Source organism: Pinus tabuliformis, chromosome 1_2, assembly GCF_031772625.1.
Source record: "Pinus tabuliformis cultivar Carrire ecotype Pingquan chromosome 1_2, CPIR1, whole genome shotgun sequence".
In the NCBI taxonomy this organism is placed as follows: domain Eukaryota; kingdom Viridiplantae; phylum Streptophyta; class Pinopsida; order Pinales; family Pinaceae; genus Pinus; species Pinus tabuliformis.
In genome coordinates this window covers 706,123,616-706,148,483 of record NC_142298.1, presented here as the reverse complement: position 1 = coordinate 706,148,483, position 24,868 = coordinate 706,123,616, and the positions used below count along the sequence as shown (strand labels likewise).

The following is a 24,868-nucleotide window of genomic DNA, read 5'->3' as shown; positions in this document are numbered from 1 at the left end:
TTTAGTCTAAGTTTCATTTTAATTTCCATTTTATTTTGGTAAGAGAGTTTTAATTTTGAATTTGGTTTAGATTTAGATTAGATTAATATTTAGGATTTTGAGTTATTTTGTTTAGTTTTTCATTTAATTAAAGAATATAACAATAAAAAATATAAAAAATAAAATAAAATATATATATATATATAAAGGCATAAAAAGTTAATTCTAGAGTTTGACTTATTTTGGGTTTAGATTTTTATTTAATCTACAAAAATCTCATAAAAAATTAAAAATAATGAAAAATCATAAAAGGTTTAACAAAAAAGGTTCATTTTTATTTTTTATTTTTCGGGTCTTACTTTAGATTAGATTTTAATTTTATTTAGATTTTAGTTTTGTTTTATTTTGATTTTAAACTTAAAATTTTATAAAAATATATAAAAATTAAAAAAAAAATTGAAAAGATTAACTAAAAATTGAAAATTCATTTTGGTGTCTTTTGTGGTATCTATGTTCCACTTCTCTATAGTTAAATGGGCTTAAATGTTTATTTAAAGATAAGCTATTGAAAAGTGGTGAATCATTTTGTGAGCTGGTTAGCATTTAAAATTTCATGGTTTCTTGAAGTATTTGATCTTTTGAAATTTTATTTGCTAGAACATTGCGCATCTATTGAATATTTTGCATCTGGTGAAATTAATCGTTGCTTGGATTATATAATGCTCGTGACATGTTTGATATTTTGTAAATATTTTCAAGCAATCATTAAATTACTTCATAAGCAGCAGCAGCTAATTAATTACTTGGTTTTCATTAACTCCATAAGGCACTAGTCTTAAGCATTTAAAGATCTAATCAAATTCTAAAATCAATCAAGTGCTTGTTTCCCCCTACTGTGTCTCTCAACCCAACTGGTTCCTAGTTGGTCTTCCTTTTTCCCATAAGGTCTACCCCCCTTAGCCTACTTCAGGGAGACGGCTTAGACGTAGAGATCGGGGATCAGGGTGACAGTCCCCGGTCTGAGCGTTGTCGCGCTGCCTAGACAATCTGTGCGACAACATTTTTTAGCGCCGTTTCCGGGGAAAGAGTTTTTGTCCCTGGCGTTTCAACGACATTCATTCTCCTCATATCATCTTTATCATTTTAGTCAGCAACGACAACATTTTTTGGCGCCGTTGCCGAGGATAGAGTTTTTCTGTCCCTGGCGTTTCAACGACATTTCATCTTCATTCTTCTCTCTCATCTGGAATCTGGAATCTTTTCATTTGAGCCGGCAAGGTCAACATTTTTTGGCATCATCTCATCTTTTCCACCATTCATTAGCCTGTCAAACGGCCAACATTCTTTGGCGTCATTTGATCTTTTCATCACCTTATCTTTCATCATATCAGCAACTACTCTTCAGTTCGTTTCTTATTTGAGTGGTGACTCCATTTCTTTTATTTTTCCCAAACAAGAAGCCTCCCTCTTATCTTCTTGTTTGTTGCTTTTTGGATCCTAGATTTAGATTCATTATTCAAGTGGCGACTCCACTTCTTTCATCTCTTGATTTTCTTGAGCAGAGATTTCTTTCTATCATCCATTTGGTCCCTCATTATTCATCATGGATTATTCATTTACCCCATGTCATTTTACTGATGTTCTCCATGATATTCCAGAAGTGGCCATTTCTAAATTACCTTTGTTCTTGGGTGGTGATTCAGTCGCTATTAGAAAGCATTTAAGCAAGTTTACTCGTATAATGATCATATATTGTAGATCTCCTTAGTATGATCATGAAGATGTCAAAATGTGTCTATTTGTCCTTTCTTTAGAGGGTGATGCTTTGAATTGGTTTAATAATTGTCCTAAAGATTTTTTCACTTCTTTACAAGACATTGTCAATGCTTTTAAAGATAGATATGGTTATCAAGATAGCTCGCCTTGTGCCCCTAAAATTGTGCAACAAAATGAAAGTAATCTTATTAAGGGTCCAGCTATCGATGAAAGATTTCAAGACAATTTTTCATATCAGAATGTGCCATCCACCTGTACCATTGTAGATCAAATCCACAATAGTGGAAAAGCAAGGAAAAATTGTAAAATCAATGTCGACAATGAAAGGGAAAATCAGAAGCAAATTATAGAAGAACTAATGTGGCTAGTAAAAAATATGGAGATCAATCAAACCAATTACGCTAATGATATAAGAACTTTATGCACCCATCTGGAAAAACGTGATAAGGAGATGGAAATCATGAAAATTAAACACTCTGATCACGTAACCAACATGCAAAGTCAGCGTGCTAAGGAAATTGAGACAATGAAAGCTAATCATGACAGGGAAATTAATTTTATGCAAAGCAAGTTATCAAGCTTAGAGGAAAATATGACGATCATGGAACTCAATCATTCAAATCAAGTGACTGCCAGGGAAGCAAGTTTTCAAGAAGAAATAAGTGCTATTCAGAACAAGTTGTCAACTATGGATGATGAAATGACCATCATGAGATTCGAATATAATAATCAGTTGGCTTCCCTGCAAGCAAATCATGAGAAAGATAAACTTTATGCAACATTGTTGGATGACCATAAAGGCAAAGGACGATAAAGTAATAAAAGATATGGAAGCTAATCAGATATGTCTTCAGAATAAGTTATTGACCATGGAAGAAGACCATGCCAGGGAAATCAGTGCTATGAAGGTTGAACACTCTAGTCAGATGGATGCCATTACAATACAGGTTCAGAAATTTCAATAGCGGTCATAGGATGAAAGAAACCAGGGAACACCCATAGATCAAAAGCCTCCTTATCTGCTGCAACAAGCTCCATCTTATTATGAGGTCCTTTGTTCCATTGAAAAGTGGCTAATTGAAGGTGACTTGGATAAAAGGGAAATTAATAATCAGGTTGATGCTCACACGGTTAATCCACCAGTCATAGAAGATCAAGTTATAACTCATGGCACCTGTGAGATTGATCCATCATCCTTGACAGAGCAGATGCAAAATGAAGAAAGACATGTCATGCATATCTTACATACTTCATCTGAGAGCTTTGAAGCAGAAAGTTCCACGTCATCAGTGATACAACCTACCACAAGGAAAAAACGCAAGAAAAAGAGAACAAGAAGAAGATTTGATGCATCAGATGGTCGCGAGCAACTTGATTTTCGGATAGGAAAAAGTCCTACCGTATGCAGAATTGGACATGGCACATCCGAGAAGCAGCCGACAAATTTGCCTGAAAGTAGGCAAATGCTCAGTATACACTATATTGAACGCATCTGATGCCATGGGGCATCCTCTTTATTTCTAACCCTACTCCTTGTTTTTTCAACATTTTCATTTCGCTTTTAGGACTAGATTTACTTTTCATGTTACTAGATAGTTAATAAATGAAGAGCTTATATCTTTCCTGTGCTTAATGTTATATGATGATTTTTGGATGGACGCTACTTATGTTTTGTTGTGTGTTGCGTGGATGCAGATTCTGGATTCTCACATTCCTACAATGCAGCAACATGTCCCCAAGTAGAGCCAGATGTTGACCACTACGTGTCAACTACCCATAGCAGTACACCCCTTTTTTTCGCAAAAGGGATAGCGCTTGATCAACGTGTCTGTGCCATTCCACTATCATCATCAGCCCGATCATGTTATGTTGTAAACCCAGTCTGCATGTGTAAATTGTAAATAATCTTAGCAGATATGTCATGCATGTATTTGCCTAGGTAAACCTAATTTTCTAGTGATGATCTACGTTCTGGAAGGTTTTCTTTCTCACCGATCCATGATCGGCAGAGTTTTCCTTCAGCCTAACCCCAAAGCCGGAATGGATTTTGTCATTAGAATCTTAGGGGAATCCTAGTGTGCTAACGCGAGTCCATGTAAAAGTAATTTGGAAATAATTCTGACTACTTGGTTAGGTTATTACAAATTGCTTGATCTGCTAGATTATATTTGTGTCAAGAACTGGGTGGTCTATGAGGGTCTATGTCAAATGGGTTTTCCCCCTTAAGATGTAAAATTGTAAAAGTCATGATGTAAAGTGTCTTGAGGGTTAGAAAATGTTTTATCCCCTCATAAGTCCTAGGTCCTAGGTGTTTTTTCCAAAGGCTAGGTTCGAGGGTCCAGTAAAAATAATAAAAATAAAAAATAAAATAAAATTAAAAATAAAAATAAATTAAAAAATAAATAAAAATTTTGAAAAAATAAAATAAAATAATAATAAGTCAAAGTTTTGAGGAAATAAATGCAAAATTTTAATTTTTTAATATATTAAAATGCATTTAAAATTTCGACGGATGAGATAAAAAGATATTTTGATCCTCATCGACGGTTGAGATCAATTTTGACATGAATCACTCAAACTAGCCGTTGGGAAATTTTCCTTTAAATATGGTGTCCGGGGTCATTTGAGAGCATTCGATCTCAGAGTCATGTGCTAAAGAAAGCTCTCTTGTAGTCATTTTTCATGTGCAATAAAGAAAGACTTTGGGGTTGAAATCTTGCTGGTGTTACTCTTCTAGAAGTGTTGTAAGATGTTTTATTTTTCTGCATAAACTTATTTTCAGCCATTGATGAAGAGTGATTTTAAACACAGGTATCTCGTTTAGTCGCTAGGGTTTGAATGGTAGTTAAATTTCTGAATATAATGGCAGGTATCTCCATTAGATCTGGACTTTAGTATTGTTTTCTCCCTCTTCGTTAATGGTTGAATTACGTTGTGCACGAAATCCTTTTCTTGAGATTACCGGGCGTTTGGGGAAGTTCTCGGCTGAACCAGCCAACTCCCAGATTGCATTTTCTGAAGATCCCAGCCAGTTTTGATCCCGGGCTTATCATTTGAAATTTTCTAGTGAATGCATGAAGGGTTTTCTAAAGCACATCATCTTATATTCAAAATCTTAAAAAATATTTTTGTGGCATACTGACAAATCTGGCTATTTAGAGCTTTTAAACTGTGACTAGTGTAATTATTTAGCAGATTTTAGGGTTATTAGTTTTGTTTCTTGCACATGTTGTTTCTGGGTATTCTGTTTTGCCATTGCAGGTTACAGGTCTGAGAAGAAATTTTTGTTTGAAGCCAGATCTAGGCCCTGGAGGGTAAGATCTGGCCTCAGGATCAGTTCTTGCAGGGTTTTTTCTGAAGAAATTCAAGGCTCTCCAAGCTATCTGTCTGTTGGGGTTTCAGTTCTGGCAGGAAAATTTACTTCAAATCTGGAAATTTACTGCACGGTTTTCATCAGAAGCAAAGGGAGTTAAATTTTTTTTAAGGTTTCAGAAGAAGTTCAAGGTTGTCCAAGCCATACCATTCCTCTGCATGAAGTTCCTTCTCCCTCGTTGTTCAACCTCCTCGATTTGTCGTCGTTGCCAAATCCCCACACCTGCAAACGAAATTTGAAAATAAAAATAAAAAAAATTGTGGCTCGCTGCGTCTAATTTCTTTCCTTTGCTCCATGTTGTCTCTCCTTGGCAGCATTTCAGCTCCAATCCACAGCTCTGTCACTGCCGCACGCATCCCTTTCTCCTCTCCTACGCGTGAGCTGTCTGGCCATCATGCACTTCTCCTCACGCTGTTAAACCCTCATCATAGTCTCTTTTTGCCTGTGTATGATCCACGCCCTCCTCGCAAATCACCCTATGCTGCCCCTTTCATTCCACGTCCAAGCTCCAAAGCCTGCTAATCGCAGCAACACGTAGCAGGTTGTTCCAGCCCCTTCACGCAGCATCCATACCTTCATCTACACGTTGTCTTTTGATTTATCATTCAAATGTTGCACAACAACCTGCATTTCCCTCCACGCTGCCATACATCTATTGCCATCACGCAGTCACCTTTTTTCTGTGTCCGACCTGCGTATCCTTCGCCTGATCCCCACGTGTTCTTCCTCAACCTGCAAACTTCCTCGCGTACTCACTTCGCGCTGCCTCTTACAACGTTGCCTTCACTCTCGTCTCCTTCCTCGCCATCGATCCTTCTTGCAGCTGTCGTCGAAGTCCTTGCCCTCATTGCATCACAAACCTACAGAAAACAATACACCAGAACAAGCATTCGATTTTTTTTGTTTATCTATGCGTTAATTCATTTGTCTTATTTTATTTGTATTTATTTAGGAGTTAGAGTGTATATAATTTTTAGGCTAGGTTACATCTTTATTTAATTTAAATATGAGTTTCATTTAGCTTAGGTTTTAGTTTGGGCTTTTAGTTTGGATTTCAGGTTTGATTTTTGTTTTTATTTTGTTAAATTTCATTTAGTTTAAATTATAGTTTGATTTTTTATTCTGTTCTATTTAGACTGTATTTAAGCCTTGTATAGTTAGGATTTAGATTAAATTTTGATTTTTTTAGTTAGTCTTTAGTTTTAGTTTAGTCTAAGCTTCATTTTAATTTCCATTTTATTTTGGTAAGAGAATTTTAATTTTGAATTTGGTTTAGATTTAGATTAGATTAATATTTAGGATTTTGAGTTATTTTGTTTAGTTTTTCATTTAATTAAAGAATATAACAATAAAAAAAAATATAAAAAGCAAAATAAAATAATATATATATATATATAAAGGCATAAAAAGTTAATTCTAGAGTTTGACTTATTTTGGGTTTAGATTTTTATTTAATCTACAAAAATCTCATAAAAAATTAAAAATAATGAAAAATCATAAGAGGTTTAAGAAAAAAGGTTCCTTTTTATTTTTTATTTTTGGAGTCTTAGTTTAGATTAGATTTTAATTTTATTTAGATTTTAGTTTTGTTTTATTTTGATTTTAAACTTAAAATTTTATAAATATATAAAAATTATAATTTTTTTGAAAAGATTAATTAAAAATTGAAAATTCATTTTGGTGTCTTTTGTGGTATCTATGTTCCACTTCTCTATAGTTAAATGCGCTTAAATGTTTATTTAAAGATTAGCTATTGGAAAGTGGTGAATCATTTTGTGAGTTGGTTAGCATTTAAAATTTCGAGGTTTCTTGAAGTATTTGATCTTTTGAAATTTTATTTGCTAGAACATTGTGCATCTATTGAATATTTTGCATCTGGTGAAATTAATCGTTGCTTGGATTATATAATGCTCGTGAGTCGTGACATGTTTGATATTTTGTAAATATTTTCAAGCAATCATTAAATTACTTCATAAGCAGCAGCAGCTAATTAATTACTTGGTTTTCATTAACTCCATAAGGCACTGGTCTTAAGCATTTAAAGATCTAATCAAATTCTAAAATCGATCAAGTGCTTGTTTCCCCTGCTGTGTCTCCCAACCCAACTGGTTCCCAGTTGGTCTTCCTTTTTCCCATAGGGTCTACCCCCCTTAGCCTGCTTCAAGGAGACATCTTAAACGAAGAGATCAGGGATCAGGGTGACAGCCCCCGGTCTGAGCGTTGTTGCACTGCCGAGACAGTCTGTGCGACAACACAACCCATGCCTTGGGCACCTTACCCATAGGTACCCAGGCCATTAGAGAAGTATAATGGCACTATCAAGTGATGTGTTGAGACTTTTGGGCCTCCCAACTACATAAGCATATCACACATGTACCAGGGCACTCCTTTCACCCAAGACATTGTGCCACTTTGCACTGCATTTGATGATTCTTCTGGATGACACACTTGGACCAACATGCCCGTAGGCCAACCTTAGCACCTTATGAGGGATGGCAATTGATTCAAGGCCCAGATGAGGATGGTCTCACCTTTTGAGACTTGGGAGGGCTAGTATCACCTAGAAAATCCTCAACGTTAGAGCAGAGATGGACACTTTTCATAGTTGGAGACCCACAGAGACCACTTTGTGGTGCCCCAGCTAGACTTTACGACCATAGGGAGTCGTTGAGGTGGGTGGATTTAAGGGCCAACCCTCAAATCATTATTTTTACATGCTTCTACACCACACCAGACAGCTCATGGCACTTGGAGATGCCACTTGGAGCCTATTTCATGCAATGTCAGCCCTAGAAGGCTAGTGGCTCACACATGTGGGCTTATTTTGCACTCATGACCAAGATTTAGTGGGTTGGCTTGTAACCCAAGGGTTTCTTGTGATTAACTTGTTAGTAGGGGCTTTTAGGCAAATATTATGACTCATCCTCATATAAATAGAGGGGGGGACTTTTCATTCCAATCATCATCACTTGGACTATTTTGGCCCTTCTTAGGAGAATTTCGGCCTCTTTGTATCTTGGAGAAGATGTGATCCATGGACATCATTGCTTATTGGAGCAATAATCTTATCTTTGGAGAAGTTGCCTTGGATCAATAATTGGATTTTTCATGTATATTCTCTTGTGAGTGAGCTTTATTATTGAAAATTTCTGAGTTTATGTCAAATGTATGGAATAAATTAATGATCTAGGGTTTTCTATTACACTATTGTTATTGAAGACAACTTGTATGAAAGCTAGGTCTCATTATTGCATGCATTACTCATGTATCATATGTGAATGACAATCCCCTTTGGTGAATCTTACATAGCTCTCCCAAGTGAATTCTGATGCCTCACAAAGGTAATAGTTAGGGTTTTGTTGCTAGGGCATCAAGACATCCTTACTCATTTGCAAGTTTTAGCCAATCTTAAGAATTCATAGACTCCATCCACCCAAGGACTAGGCACAGGGCTTGCCTTATAGGTGATCAACCTTTCTTTTATCCACAAATTTAGGCTCACACATGTGGGCTTATTTTGCACTTATGATCAAAAGTTAGTGAGTTGACTTGTAACTCAAGGGTTTCTTGTGATTTAACTTAATCGTAGGGCTTTTAGGCAAATATTATGACTCATCCTCCTCATATAGATAAAGGAGGGGGCTTTTCATTCCAATCATCATCACTTGGACTATTTCGACCCTCCTTAGGAGAATTTCAGCCTCTTTGTATCTTGGAGAAGATGTGATCTATACAGAACATTGCTTATTGGAGCAATATTCTTGTCTTTGGAGAAGTTGACTTGGATCAATAATTGGATTGTTCATGCATATTCTCTTGTGGGTGAGCTTTATTAATGAAAATTTCTGAATTATGTCTAGTGTATGAAATAAATTGATGATCTATAGTTTTCTATTACACTATTGTTATTGAAGATAAATTGTATGAAAGCTAGGTCTCATTAGTGAATGCATTACTCACGTATGATATGTGAATGACAATCCCTTTTAGTGAATCTTACATAACTCTACCAAGTGAATTTTGATCCCTCACAAAGGTAATAGTTAGGGTTTTGTTGCTAGGGCATCAAGACATCCTTACTCATTTGCAAGTTTTACCCAATCTTAAGAATTCATAGACTCCATTCACCTAAGGACTAGGCACTAGCCTTGTCTAATAAGTGAGCAAGCTTTCTTTTATCCACAAATTTCACTCTTCCTCTTTACTCTTTTTCAACCCTCTGAAGGATAAGTGGCTTCCTCTAGGGCTTAGTGTGAATTGGCCTTGTTATTGCTCAAACTAGCTAGGGACTTAAAGGGCAAATGCTAGACCAAGGGCAACAAATGGAGACTAGCCCACGGTCACCTCACCTAAGGCTCCCTTCTATTTACGAACTGTCACCGATCGAAGACCCGGTATATTGTAGAGTCACCAATGAGGGATAAATCAATGAACGTATATGAGTGACCCAAATAATCCCTTTCCCAGAAGAGCTTGGAGGATGGAGCTTGCTTTCTTTGTAAGCAAGGTACAATGTATTCTAGGAAAAGGAAGGGAGGATTTGAGGGTTAGGTTTATGGGATATGACTTGTGAAGGAGTTTCCCAATCCCTAAAATCCTTGTTGAAATTGGTACCTCGAATGGTTCTTGAAGAATTGTCTTTTCAAAGGAACGAGACCACACGAGACCCAGTGTAGGATAGGAGGAAAGAGTATGGCAACCAATGATGTTCTTACCCTAGACAAGGTGGGGGAAAGGATCAAATAAAGAATTTTCACTTGAAGGTGTTGAATTGATCCTATGAGGTGTGAAAATTCTATCACTGCAGCAACTGATTTACTTTTCCTACTTATTTCATCATAAGTTATTCATGAAATTACTTCAACAAACATTAAAATAAATACTATTGCAAATATCACATCGTAATGCAGAAACAAAAATATGCACACATTGACACAGTTATTTTGGACTAATGTCCCCGGAAAAACCCAATGTGGGAAAACCGGTGCAGCAAGGGAGGATTTATTGTTCAGCAATTTTCTTGTACAACAGGGTGCCAAACTGGCCTACCCACAGATAGACAAACTTCCAGCACTTTCCTAAACCCAACGTAGGCCCTACTGATCTCTGCTACAGCCTGAAACCCTCTGCGTCAACCTACTGAGGCTCTGCACAACCTCTCTAGGCTTCTGCGTCTCTCCTGCACCCGCTGCGTGGATGACGCAGGCCCTTCTGGCTCTGTGCAGTCTCTGCTGCCTCTGTGTGGCTTCCTCTGGTTCTACGTCTACCTCTTCTGCGCTGATCTCCCGTCTCTTTGTTCAGTACTTGCTGCCTCCTGACTGCTCTCCAGACCAATGGTTCAATTTCTCAGCAAACCCCGCTCCAGAAATTGCACTAATTGGTCTCCTTTAGTGTGTTCTCCAAGTGCCCCTCAAGCCTCCTCTTATACGTTTTTTGTTGACATCTCAACAGTCGAGATTAAGTCCCTAATCAACGGCTAAGATTAGATCTGGCTTGATCCATGTCTTTTGGACCATTCTAACACAGATTCATATTAATACACATTGATATTTTATTTTCTCTAAGTTTAGACTTAGGGACTCCATTAAAAATAGTAATTATTTTAATATCTCCTGATCTATTTAGAATCTGCCCAAATCCTTTCTGGTATTGGAGATCTCATGTGCCCCAACCTCTCCACCAAATTTCGTGGCTAGAGCACATCTGATGCTACCCCAAATCAACACTCCCTCTTAGCGAGGACTGTGCTCTAGTAATACACCTCACTGAGTATTACTCTGATCATCCGGCGTTGGTACCTGTGCTGATGCTAAGCCTCCCTACCCAACATCCTCTGCACTGTTGCATCTTGTACTGCTACCCATGGTTCTGCCACTGCCACTGCTGCATCTGTATGACAACTCCCTCTGCATCCGTGCTGCTGCTAGTCCTTTCTCCCAGCACTGCATCCGCACTGCACCTTCCTCTGCATCTGTGTTGTTGTTGGTCCTTTCTCCCAACACTGCATCTGCACTGCAACTCCCTCTACATCTGTGTTGTTGTTGGTCCTTTCTCCCAACACTGCATCTGCACTGCAACTCCCTCTTCATTCGTGCTGCTAACACACTACTTCTGAAAGGGGTTCTTTACCATCCCCATCTTTTCCCTGAAGTAGTCAAATTTTGACTTTCCAATGACCTTGGTGAGGATATCTACCACTTGTTCCCCTGTAGGAGTGTAGCTCAACTGTACAGCTCCATGTTGGACACAATCTCTGACAAAGTGACACCGGATATCAATATGCTTTGACCTATCATGAAATACTGGATTCTCAGAGAGTTTGATGCAACTCTGATTATCACACATGATCCTAGTCGCCTCCATATTTCTTCTTAATAGGTTTACCAACAGTTTTCTAAGCCCTATGGCCTCACACGAAGCTATGCTTGTTGCCATATATTCTGCCTCAGACGAGCTCAGAGCCACGGACTTCTGTTTCCTATTGCACCAGGAGGTTATTCCTGATCCAATGTTGAAACAGTACCCAGAGGTACTTTTCCGATCCACTGAACTTCCCGCCCAATCTGCATCAGTAAATCCACTCAATCTGATATATTTCCCCTTGTTGTACAAGCGCTCATAATCAAATGTTCCCTGCAAATACCTGAGAACATGCTTGGTTGCTGCCTAGTGAGCCCCTTTGGTTCTACCATGAATTGACTGAGGGTGTTGACAGCGTAGCAAATATCTGGCTTGGTATTGACTAGATACATCAGGGACCCTATAAGGTGTCAGTATAGGGTGGGATCGACATCCTTGTCTTTTGATGCATCAATCTTCTTCCAGTTGGTGATCATTGGCGTAGCCATAGGTCTATAGTCTCCCATCCCAAACCTTTTCAGAATTTCTATAGCATGTCTTCCTTGCCCAAAGAAGATTTCTCCTTTCTGCTGCCGAACTTCCAACCCTAGAAAATGGTGCATTCGTCCCAGATCCTTCATATCGAACTCTGTGGCTAGATTCTTCTTGCAGTCTTCAATGAGTCTGGATGATCCTGTCAAGAAGAGATCATCCACATATAATACTAAGATAAGTGGCTCGCTCTCTACGACCAGATAGTAGAGATTCAGATCTGCGTCACTCTTGACAAACCCCATCCTCTGCAAGTAGCCATCTATTCGACCATACCACGCTCTTGGTCCCTGCTTCAGCCCATACAAGACTTTCTTCAGTCTGCATACATGAGACTTCTTCTCATGAGTTTCAAAGCCCTCTGGTTGTTCAATGTATACTTCTTCTTCTATTACCCCGTTCAGAAATGTCGTCTTGACATCCATCTGATGGATCTCCCATCCCACCTGGGCTGCAAGAGATATCACGGTCCTAATAGATGTATACCTGGCTATCGGGGCAACGGTTTCCTCATAGTCAATGCCTTCCTTTTGAGCATACCCCTTAGCCACAAACCTGGCCTTGTATTTTTCAATACTGTCGTCCGCAACATATTTGATCTTGTAGATCCATCTTAAACCTACCACAGATCTGTCTTGAGGCCTTGACACCACCTCCCAAACATCGTTTACCATATGGAGTTACACTCCACCATTGCATCTAGCCAGGCCTGATGCTGAGCTGCCTCCTTGAAGCTGGCAGGCTCTCCATCCTGAGCTACTAACGCCTGATACCTGTCTGGCTGTTTTCGCTCCCTTTTACTGTTCCTTGGCTCTCCAATGAACTTCTCTGCATCACGCAAAATCTGAGGAAGCTCCCTGCTGGTTCTTCCTCTACCAACAAGTGCTTCTATTTGCTCCTCTTCCTTATCCTGAGAATCTTCCTGATCTGACGAAGGATTCTTCACTTTCGTTGGTTGAAGAGGCATGACCAACGGATCCTCTTTCAACTACTCCTTGGAAGGCATTTCGCTAAATCTTCTGAAAGCTCTGTCCTCCATGAACTTTACTTCTCGTCATACTACTACCTTACTGCTCCCTGGAAGATAGATCCTGTATGCCTTAGAGTTCTCGTTATATCTTGCCAAATACCCCTTTTCTGCAGTCTGATCCAACGTCTTCCTCTTTTCTTTGGGTATGCGACAATATGCCAAACTCCCAAATATCCTGAAATGACTGACTTCAAGTGTCTTCCCAGTGAAGACTTTCTCTAGAGTAATCTTGCCCAATGCCCGATGAGGAGTCCTGTTCTGAACGTAGACAGCTGCGTTGCATGCTTCTGCCCACTGGAATTTTGGCATATCCTGATCATATAGCATGGCCCTAGCTGCTTCTACAATAGTCCTGTTTTTCCTTTCTGCCACCCCATTCTGCTCCGGATTGTAGGGAGTTGTCCACTCTCTTCTGATGTCCTCCTTAGCGCAATAATCAATGAAGTCCTTATCGACATATTCTCCACCATTATCTAAGCGCAAGACTTTGATTTTCTTACCTGTCAGATTCTCCACTAGAGCCTTGAACTCCTTGAATCGACAAAAAACCTCATCCTTGGTTTTCAAAAAATAGATCCAAGTTTTCCTCGAGTGGTCATCAATGAAGGTAAGGAAATACTCGGCACCACTAAGAGCTTTGACGGACATAGGTCCACAAATATTTGAGTGTATCAATCCTAGTACACTCTTGGCCCTGTGGTTGCTCCTAGGAAATGTTGCCTTGGCATACTTTCCTAGAGCGCATCCCCTGCATACATCATCTCGTTCCGTACTCAGATCCGGAACTCCTATTACAGTGCTCCTGAGAATTCTCAGAGCTCCATGGTGCAAGTGACCCATCCTTTTGTGCCATAGTTCGTTCAAGTCTTTGTCCCCATGACTGCCTATTAGTGCCATTGGAGATTCTAGTTGTAATCTGTACAACCGATTACTTTTGATCCCGATCTGCACTTTCTTTTTCCAGCTCGGGTGTTTGACGTATACCTTTTCCTTGATGAAGTAGACGTCATAGCCCTTGCCTTGTAGTTGTGACACGGAAAGTAAGTTCATCCACAATCCTGGCACATGCAGCACATTTGTGGCATGGAACCACTGTCCCGATTCTATCTGAAAAACTATGGTACCCTTTCCTACTGGACTACACTTTGCTTTGTTCCCCAAGGTGATCTGAAAGTTCATTTTCTCTTCTCGATATTCTGAGAAACACTCCCTGATTCTCGTCATATGCCATAAGGCTCCACTGTCTATATACCATACTTCTGATGATGCAGCACTAGTCATGCATGCCACTTCTTCCAACCTAGAAGCCAACATAGAGAAATCAAAATCTCTCTCTCTTGTGCAATCTTCTGAAAATCTGCGTGAGTCCCCTGAGGTGGCTGCCTCTGCATCGTGGTCTCAACCCATAACTGATTTTTCCTTTCTCTCTCTGATTACTTCCTTTGATACCATGTGAAAATTCTATCACTGCAGCAACTGATTTACTTTTCCTACTTATTTCATCATAAGTTATTCATGAAATTACTTCAACAAACATTAAAATAAATACTGCTGCAAATATCACATCATAATGGAGAAACAAAAATATGCACACATTGACACAATTATTTTGGACTAATGTCCCCAGAAAAACCCAATGTGGGAAAACCAATGCAACAAGGGAGGATTTTATTAGTCAGCAATTTTCTTGTACAACAGGGTGCCAAACTGGCTTGCCCACAGATAGACAAACTTCTAGCACTTTCCTAAACCCAGCGTAGGCCCTACTGACCTCTGCTCAGCCTGAAACCCTCTGCGTCAGCCTACTGAGGCTCTGCGCAGCCTCTCTGGGCTTCTGCGTCACTCCTGCAGCCTCTGCATGGATGACGCAGGCCCTTCTGGCTCTACGTAGTCTCTGCTGCCTCTGCGTGGCTTCCTCTGGTTCTGTGTCTGCCTCTTCTGCATTGATCTCCCATCTCTCTGTTCCGTACTTGCTGCCTCCTGACTGCTCTCCAGACCACTGGTTCAATTTCTCAGCAAACCCCACTCCAGAAATTGAAATGACTGGTCTCCCTCAGTGTGTTCTCCAAGTGCCCCTCAAGCCTCGTATACTTTTTTTGTTGACATCTCAACGGCCGAGGTTAAGTCCCTAATCAACGGCTAAGATTAGATCTGGCTTGATCCATGTCCTTTGGACCATTCTAACACAAATTCATATTAATATACATTAATATTTTATTTTCCTTAAGTTTAGACTTAGGGACTCCATAAAAAATATTATAGAGTCCCTAAGTCTAAACTTAATATTAATTATTTTAATATCTCTTGATCTGTTTAGAATTTGCCCAAATCCTTTCTAGATATTGGAGATCTCATGTGCCCCAACATTTCCACCAAATTTCATGGCTAGAGCATATCCAATGCTACCTCAAATCAACATGAGGTACTAGCCTTGGGGATGCTAGGGCAAAGTTTGATCTCGACGCTAGGGCTTGCCTTTTCTCCCAACTCCACCGTCGGAAAGGCTTCAAAATTGGAGGAGGCCTTAAGGAGACACCAGCGCAAGAGACCGTAGGAGGTCAAACTTTTTGGAGGGATAGTTTGTCGGAAAATGATGCCCTAGGTGACCCAACTTGGCTAGACCTGGGAAAAGGTGAAAAAGATGTGATTTTAGGTGACCACCTCTTGGTAGATCAGTGCCTTAGTCTTGGGAGAATGGAGTCTATGGTGAATATGAGTGAATGGCTTTGGTTCTTGGTCAAGTAGGCCTCAAGAGAACTTCGCTAGCCTTCTAGGTCAAAGAGAAGCAATCGTACAGCTTTTATACTTTGATGTGCAAATGAGATGGCTTATTAAGGTCAATTTGTTGATAGAATTACCCCTAGGAGATTTCATTCACATTACATGGACCATACATTGAGAGATGTTATAATAGAGACAACATTCCACAAATTATAGTAAATGCATGCAGCAGTTACCCCTAAAAATAGCGAAAATCCCAATCCAATGTATATTACAAAGTAAAACAAGAATAACATTAAAAGCATGTACTTACATGTAACAGAATATATCCAACCATCCACAATTGACAAAAGAGAAGCTCCAAAATAAGATAGACCAATATCCACACATCCAAATTCATCCATAAAGCTCCAATTCATCCTCTCGAAAAAGTGTGAAATTCTCAAGGGAGAGAAAAGATCCAATCCAAAGTGATGATGAGAGAATGAGCTCATCTCACTTGTATTTATACACTAATGAGGAGTTCGAATTAGCCTCCTTGGCCTACATAAGCCCAAAAAATAAAATAATGTTCTAATAATCTAACTTTTGGTGACAAGCCCACCAAACTAGCTCATAAATGAAAGAATAAGCCTCTCAAGAGGTCAAATAATAATCTATGCATGTCGTAAGGCCCTCTAAGAGGCCTAATGAGGTCCATGGGTGCCAAAATGAAGAGTAGGACCCTCGAAAGGTAATGGGCAAGGGGTTGGATCCCAATGGGTTGGTTCTCCAAACAATAAACCTGTGGTGTTCCCAATGGGTCTGGGGGCACAATAATAACCTCATGGGTCTCCAAGTGAGTTGAAGATGCATGTATATTGTCTGCAAGGGCTTTGATGATGGTGTATGGGATGCCACATCGTCCTACAAGTCCTGGGTCAGCTACCAAGTGCATGATACATCTGTGGGACCGACTGGGCAAAGATGAACCAGGCGCATCGTCCTCGTCCAATGGGAGTATCTTGAGCATCTTTGACCATCCTCGGGGATCCATGGAGTGCTATCTACTGTTGTGGAGGCCCATGGCCCTCAACACACACCCTACATGTGCCAATGTAGCCCTCTGGAGGATTAGGACCCCGTATAGGGAGACCAAACTCAAGATGGAGACCATCTGTAATCCTGCATAAGATCCAATGCAACCCCTAGCCTTCTAGTACAAGAAGTCATTAGAGAAATCAAATAAATGAGCCTACCAATCATGGACCACAAGTGGGGACTTCATAATGGTCTGCCCTTCCATAATGGACTTCGGGACGTCCCAATATCTCCTAACTCCTAATGGGGTTAACCAAGTATCCTATTAGGTGGTTTCTACTTCTAAAGGGGAGGATATGTTCAAGGTACATCGTTCAAAAGGTGGTGGCATGTAACAGATAGGTGAATGAAGTAGGGGATGAGAAAGGGCAACCCTGTGCCACATGTTGGGGTACAAGGGTAGCTAATAAAAGGGAAGCACACACTTGGGCTTATAATGTAGAGGAGGGAGCAATCGTGGTACATGAGGTGCCCCGGCCTTGATTTTTCTACCCTTCTTTATATGCCTTTTGCCCTTTTATGATTTTCTTTGATTAACTGCTCGGGGCTCAAGGGGTAAGAGCATGATGTATACAATATAGCCATGAATATCCCCTTTTAAGGTAGGGTCATTCATTGCCCACCAGGGGTTGGGACAATCACAGGTTCCTATATGATGAAGGAGGCTCATAGAACCTGTAGGAACCAGGGTGATGGCCATGATGATGGGGTAGAGCTCATGTATTGGCTTTTTCCCATGTGCTAAATGTGTTTGTCCCAGTCATCTTTTCCATTTTGTGATATATCTTCTTGTTGAATGTGGCCAAATATGCTTTTGTCTTTCTTTTTAGCTGCATCAACCTCTGGGGCATCATTCCAACCCTGACCCATGGTGTGGGCAAGGGGAAGGGGTGAGCTAACCCTATGTGGACCCAATGGAGGAATGTGGACCCAAGTGGGAGAAATGATTAATGGAGTAATAACAAGTGGAAAGGGGGTAATCTAAGCGGATAAGGGAGCGGGACCACACAACCTAAATTAGGGTTTCTCGTGAAATACCATCCCTAAAGCCAAATGGTCAGTAAAAGAGATCCCACAGGACTAGAATGCAAGGTTAATATCCAAAAGGCGTATAGGGGACAAGAGCACAGACCTCACCCATTCTTTTCGTCGCATCTCCCCCATTAATCCATGCCCAGAAGTGTCCATGATAAGCAAACTAAAATACTCAATTACCAAATGACAAGACATAACTTTAGGTTCAAGAGGCCCACCTTCAAACATACGATCATGGCAGATGGGCGAGGGACCACATGGTTGGCTCAGGTGGCGAAGAAATGGCACAATGAGCTAGCTTGTGGCTGCAAAGGGCTATTGGTTGCCAGTTGAGGACCATCTTGGAGAAAAAAAATCTCCTAGGGATATCACACACAAAATAGTGGGTAATAGGACTAAGAGAGAGATCTTTGGTCTTGGAAGGATTCAACAACAAGAGTAGAAGTGGTTGCCTCAAAACCATTCCTCTTGGAGGCTAATCTATCCATTTTTATCCATAATTTCTCTTGCCTTGGCTATTTTCCCTAAAAGAAACCCTAGTTTGATTAAGCTTCAACTTGAGGGCTTCTTGAAGGTTTCGTGAGCCATTTTCTCGCTAGAATTCATTATTGGAAACCTTTTCTTGGTACCTAGACTTTAGGTCATTCCACTTTCCACGTTATTAATCAAACCTTAGGTCTAGCGTGCCCTAGTTTGGCCTGTCTAAGGGAAGTAAATTTCTTCTTCTTCATTTCTTCAGCCTTGTTCCTAAGTGGTGTCATCCCTTAGAAGCCTTTTGTGTCACCTTTTACCTATAAACTTGGAATATCTATTAGCCTTTAGGTGACCTATACACTAGGACTCTTCCCATTGGTGAAAATCCATAAAGAGTAGGGGGTAGTAGCTATGTTGACAATGGGCTACTACCTATTGTCACTTGTTCTAGTGATTGCCTTTTAGGGTATCCCTCGAAAAGACCTGGTAGATTTTGCGTCAACATAGCCCAAACTAAAGGATGTGGATATGACGGTGCTAGTCCCAATAAACTAATTGACAGCAAACCCGAAGGATGGATATGAAATTAGGGGAATGGTGGAGAGTGGTAAGTATGGAAAAGCTATGGAAACACACTTCAATCCAAGTTTCCCAAGTAGTGCCTTCCTATAACCCTAAGGCCTCAGGGGAAGTCCCACTAGTCTAGGGCCAAAAAATAAGCTCCCTAGTAAGATGAAAGAACAGGTTTACAGTCAAGAACATTCAATCATCTAGATCACTCCTCAATCCATGTAGAATGCTCAAAACATTAAGTAAAAGCACATGATTGCAAAATGCTTACTGTGCCTGCCAAGTGGTGACACACCTTCCTTCATGAAGAATGTTGAATGGTGAGAGGTGTTTGACCAGCGCAAATGGCAAAGGAATATGGAATATAATCATATACTAAACAACATTGGGCTGCTGGTTGGCTAGCTGTCCCAAGTAGGAGAAACTTCTCCTATGGGGTTACCCACTTTTTGGTAGGTATCAGGGACCATCCTTAAAATCAGGGAAGAGCCCAAGGCTTTTCCCCAAGATATATTACCTCAAAAAAATGTTACTTGTAATAACAATAATAATAATACAAGTTTAAATCGTCATTTGCAATATAGTACAGAATTATTTTGGTAGGAAAGAGTACATTGTTTTATTAATCAGGTATTCTGATCATAGCATTGTAATAAAAGTAACTCTATAGTAAAATTATATTATTTTATATAGATTTTATATTTTATAAAATAAGAAACATGGGAATAAGATAAGAAGGGTGATGAATCTTTATATATCATCCTTGTAGTTTGCCATTTCTCAATATTTGGTCCATACGCAATCATATATCAAGACAGTAACATAGCATCTTGTTTTGGATCTACAGACTACAGAATATATAAAAAAATTATATCATGGCCAAAAAAGTTATACCTTTAGAGACTACTAAGAAAACCTTACTAGGAGACCACATATGCATTGTTGACTTAAATAAACACTGACAAAGTACTTTTGACAAATAATTTCTACGCTACCAGCATACCTGTCGATGTAGATTGTTCATCTCAACAATATCATGATCAATAATTCCAAGGCAACCTACAAAATTAGCTTCTCTTAGCATTGAAATGGAAAGATTAAAATAAATTGTAAAAATATAATCCTTCAAACTTTCTTTTTCAATATCCCAACAGAGTTCAGATGATGAGTCTATTTGTCTTACAATGGAAAACTTATCCTTAGCTCATTCAATGTACGATCATACATAAAATATACATTAATTCACAATACTTAACAATTTGGACAACATTCCATGTATACTAGATAACATCACATTAAACAGCAGATTACAAAGTGTGCACACACCCTTCAAACTCTCACCAATTGCAAGTACAATTAAAACACTCAACTCTCACGCCTTAGAATCTATAAGGATCTCTTCAATTTCCTCTTCCACTATCTACACAAAATCTTATGTTATGCTTGTTTAGTAGGTCAAGTCTTACAATACTTTCAGCAACCTATAGCTGAACCTCTTTGTGTGATTTCAGTTTTCTACGACTTGATCAACTATCCAGCTTGTGGTACACCTAAGCTCACAAAATCCAATCTTGTGGGGCTTCATGTTTTGTAACTTATTGGAGCTTTCAAGGGGAAACTTAACCTTGTATATCTTACTCTTACCTTACAACTTTCTCAATCCTCCTAAAGTAAGGGACTAAGGATCCTCATTAAATGTAACTTAACAACAACAATTTTCCAAAAAAAGCCAGTTGCAACCAGCTGAACTGAAAGCCAAAGCCATTTGCAGTTGTCCCTGAAATTCCAAGTGTCCCTTAAGAGGGGCCCCTTCAATGGGAGTGGGACTACAAAAAGGGAATCAAATTCAACATAAAACCATGCCCAAAAAATTTTGTCAGTGTAACATTTCCAAAAAACATGTTTTTAGATTCAATCAAAATTTTGTCCAACACTCCAGTGCAGTTTGACAACATCATGAACAAAAATTTCTTTGGCAATATTTTGTTTTTGGTTGGCAATGAACCAGCTGCTGATGCAAGGCGTGAGATTAAGAGTGCTAAAATCCATCAATTCACGTCATTTATATTTCTGCATGGCAGATTAGCCCAGCCAGAAACTAGTATATGGAAAGTTGGTAATTCAATGACAAGCATGAACTTGACCATGGTGAATAAACCCCTGTTGTTGAGAAATAAAGGGACAGCTTAATTAGGTGATTTCTCTTACTTTGATAATTGTTTGTGATTTTCTTTTACTAAACTTGATTAGCTTCTTCTTTCATTTGATTATTATTGTGTTCTTTATCATCAAAAAGTTACCAAACAATGAAGATCAATGAGACAAGAGAACACAAAATGTAGGCTGTAAGCCAGGGCCAAAACCTCTCCTCTTGAGAAGAAAACCAACAAGAATTTTTCTCTTCTTATAGAATGTGCAAATGACGAATTCCAAGACATAAGACCCCTGACAAAGACCCCTCCAAGACCAAGTCAACCTTTCTTCTTGATGAGCTCCCCTTACAAAGCTTACAACAACAGACTTTGACCTTCTAGCAACTTCTCCAACAACTTCGACCCTAGCAACTTTTCCAGCGACTTCGATCCTAGCAATTTCTCTAGTAACTTCGATCTAGCAGTTTCAGAATTTCGTTGCACATGAGAGAGAGAGAGAGAGATACCCAAAAACTTCGACTCTAGCTTCCTCCTTGAACTTCCCTTGCCTTAGGACTTCTTCCTTTTGAGATCAAACTTCTCTTCTTGCTTCTTCGTGCACCTTCGATGTGTGTGTCAAATGAGGTCAAATGTCTCTTATATATAAGCTTTCCAGGGGTACGAATTGCCTCCATGAGGCCGACTTGATCTTTCATGTAGGCCGACTTGTTGCAGCGAGGTTAACTTGTCTTAGAGGGTCTTTTATGACTCAAATAAATTTCTTTTACATAATACAAGATGCCCAAAGGGGTCTTACATATTACAATGACTCAATTGACTCCTAGAATTTATGACAAAGCCCTAGGAGCACTCAACGGGTGCTTGAGCTATAAATAAAATGACCTTGAGCATGAAACCCATGCTTCAAATAATAATAATTAAATTTATTTTTCTCTTTTCATCAAATACATAAAATCAAGATTACATTAAACATTATGAAGACCGATCTTAGTTACACATTTCAACACTCCCTCTTAACTAGGGAGGTATTCATAATCCATACAAGGTACTTGGACATTCTCATATTGAAGAATTCTCATAAGAAGAGTCAGATTGGAAAGCCATCTCATAAGTTATTTATTCAACTTATTTCAATGCATCTCATCATACCAACCAGCATTGTCACATAGCAAGGCCTTGACTAAGAGCTCTATCTCTCCACAAGATGATAGCACATTGTTGGCGAGACAATAAGTCATAGACACCATCATCATTGTCTCTAAGGCACAAACCCCATCCGGGTGTTCACAAGGTATGTCTTTTTAGGACCATTCCTGTCTTGGAATAACACATCCTCAAGTAATTTCCTCTTCGACTACTCTTGCCAATTGGATGCCCTACAACATTCTCAAAGAGTATCGGAATCAGTGTCAGATGCTTACCCAAACCTATATCCTTTCTTCATAACATGAAGACAAGAATGATGTGTCTATCTCTCCCTCTCAACTAGGGAGGATATACTCATTCCTATAAAAGGAATACACCCAAGCTCCCTCTTAACCAAGGACTTTTCCAAGCTCCCTCTTAATTAGGGACTTGTTTCCAACATCAGCTATCTGCTCTTCGGTGGAGATCATGGTATTATCAAATGCTTGTAGGGCTCCTCCTTTCAATATCATGTCATGAACTTCAACTTCTTCATCATAGAGCCTTCATCTTCTAGATCTTCTTCATAGAGCATCAACGATCTTCTCCATCACTTTCTTTCAATGAACCATAGGGTTGAAACAATAGTCATGTCATACTTCTCTTCATCAGAAAGTGATCTTCTAGTCCACATCTGGCTTTCCTTCATATAGCTACCTCTTCCAAGTCATGTTCCTTTCAGGATCTTCCATCCAATCTCATGAGTACTAGTTGTAGGTGACTTCTACAACTCTTTTTTGGTAGCCCTGTTTCAACCAAACCAGATGATTTCTCAAAAATAAAAATGAGCAGTAAATCAAAGTTACCTTTTTTATGATGGCCTTTCGTCATGATATCAACTTTTAACATACACATCTATGAATCCATCTCCAAAACATACACATTACCAAGGTTCTCTTTTTCTAGCACACAGATCAAGGTCTTCATACCTTCTTCATGGAGATGTCATATCCAATCCTTCTAGTTATCAGATGTTGATTCTTATCTTATCCCATGTGACTATAGATACATCTTTCACAAACTCTTCTTTTACCTTCTTCACATATCGGTTCCTCAGGATCTTCTTTACATGGTTCTTTCAACATAGGAACCATGATTGTCAACCACCTCATATTCCATATGAGGTCATATTATGTTGATTTCATCTTATCAATATGTAGAAGAGTTCAAGGCACATTGTCTACATGCCTTCATGAATCATTCTAATGGAAGAGATTCTTCTTCTTCGATCATGCTCATGAGATAGAGCATTCAACCATGCTATCTGCAACTATATGATGACATGACTTTATCTATCAAATATATACATACCTTTTCCTTCTTTTGGTCATCTAGACTTCCTTCTAGCAACTTCCTTTTCTTGCTTGAAGATGAAAGTACTTCAACCAACTCAACATGTTGCACATCTTTGTCATCATACCTTACCAGTGGATCCCACACAAGGTGGAATGTGGACTATCTGCGAGGCACTTGCTTCTTCTAAGTAGAGGTGAACCTTCTTATAAATATTCTAGTGGAGGATCTTGATGATCCCCATTCTGCAAATGCTCCTTTCTAATAATGATGATGTATGATGACCTCTTTTTCTTCTATCTTGCTAGATGACTTTGTCCAACCATATATACTACTACTTTGGTTGTCTTTTCATGCTTTCAATGAAGATACCATGAGCTACTTCCTTTCTATCATGATGACTGCTTTATATAGACTTCAACTTTGGCTATATCATGCTTCTATGATGATGTCATCTCTATCTTAGCTATAATGCATCCTATCATACTTGTGATGCTTTCCATCATGACTACTATCTTCTTATAGACAAAGTGAAGGAGGTTATTTCAGTCATAATAAAGGTCTTTCACTTCCTCCTTTGACTTATTTTCAAGTTCTTCCACTACTTCGGTGATATGGGCTTCATTTTTATCTTTTCTTTTTTTTTGTCCTTCTTGAGTTTAGGGCAATTCCTTTTGAAATGCCCATATTCATTACATTCATAGCATTGGATCTTTGACATGTCAAGCTTTTTCTTCTTCCGAGGATCAAACTTTCCAAACTCCCCTTTCTTCCTAGCCATGGCAGCATATGCATGAACTTGTTCACTTGATCCAACATCACTCTTTGCCTTCAACCTAGTTTCTTCAATCTTACATAATGATTAAAGATCATTGAATGGACTGGCTTCCTTCTTTCCATAGATTCTTGAAATAAAGTTGCCCCATTCATCAGGTAGTGCATTGAGCACAACGGTGGTCATTTCTTTATCAAACATTATTTCTCCTAGTTCTTGTAGTTGATGTCTTATTTGAGATACCCTCATGAGGTATGGGGCTACTCCTTCTTCCTTTGATACCTTCATAAGTTCGGTCCTCAGTGATATAACTATGCCTGCAGTGCTTACAGAAAAGAATTCTACCAACTTACCATAGATTTCTTTTGATTTCTCCAACTTTGCTACATAAGGAATGAGAGAATCCTTGATTGATTCTATGAGAATTATTTGAGCCCTTACTTCTCCTTTCATGTACTTAGATAGTGCTTGAGATTGCTCTTGTGATGGTTTGGAGATTGAACCCTTAACATGTTCAATAACTTCATTCTCTA

The 24,868-nt window shown here is 39.1% G+C and overlaps 1 protein-coding gene across 1 annotated transcript in view; it reads right to left on the bottom strand.

The window, feature by feature from the left end:
* The window catches only part of CNX5 (co-factor for nitrate, reductase and xanthine dehydrogenase 5), a 286,044-nt gene that overhangs the window by 196,128 nt on the left and 65,048 nt on the right, over positions 1–24,868 (bottom strand). The window contains exon 3 of the mRNA XM_089395837.1: positions 19,933–19,988. Within this exon, the coding sequence (XP_089251963.1) occupies positions 19,933–19,988 (56 nt within the window). The remainder of the gene's footprint in view (positions 1–19,932; positions 19,989–24,868) is intronic.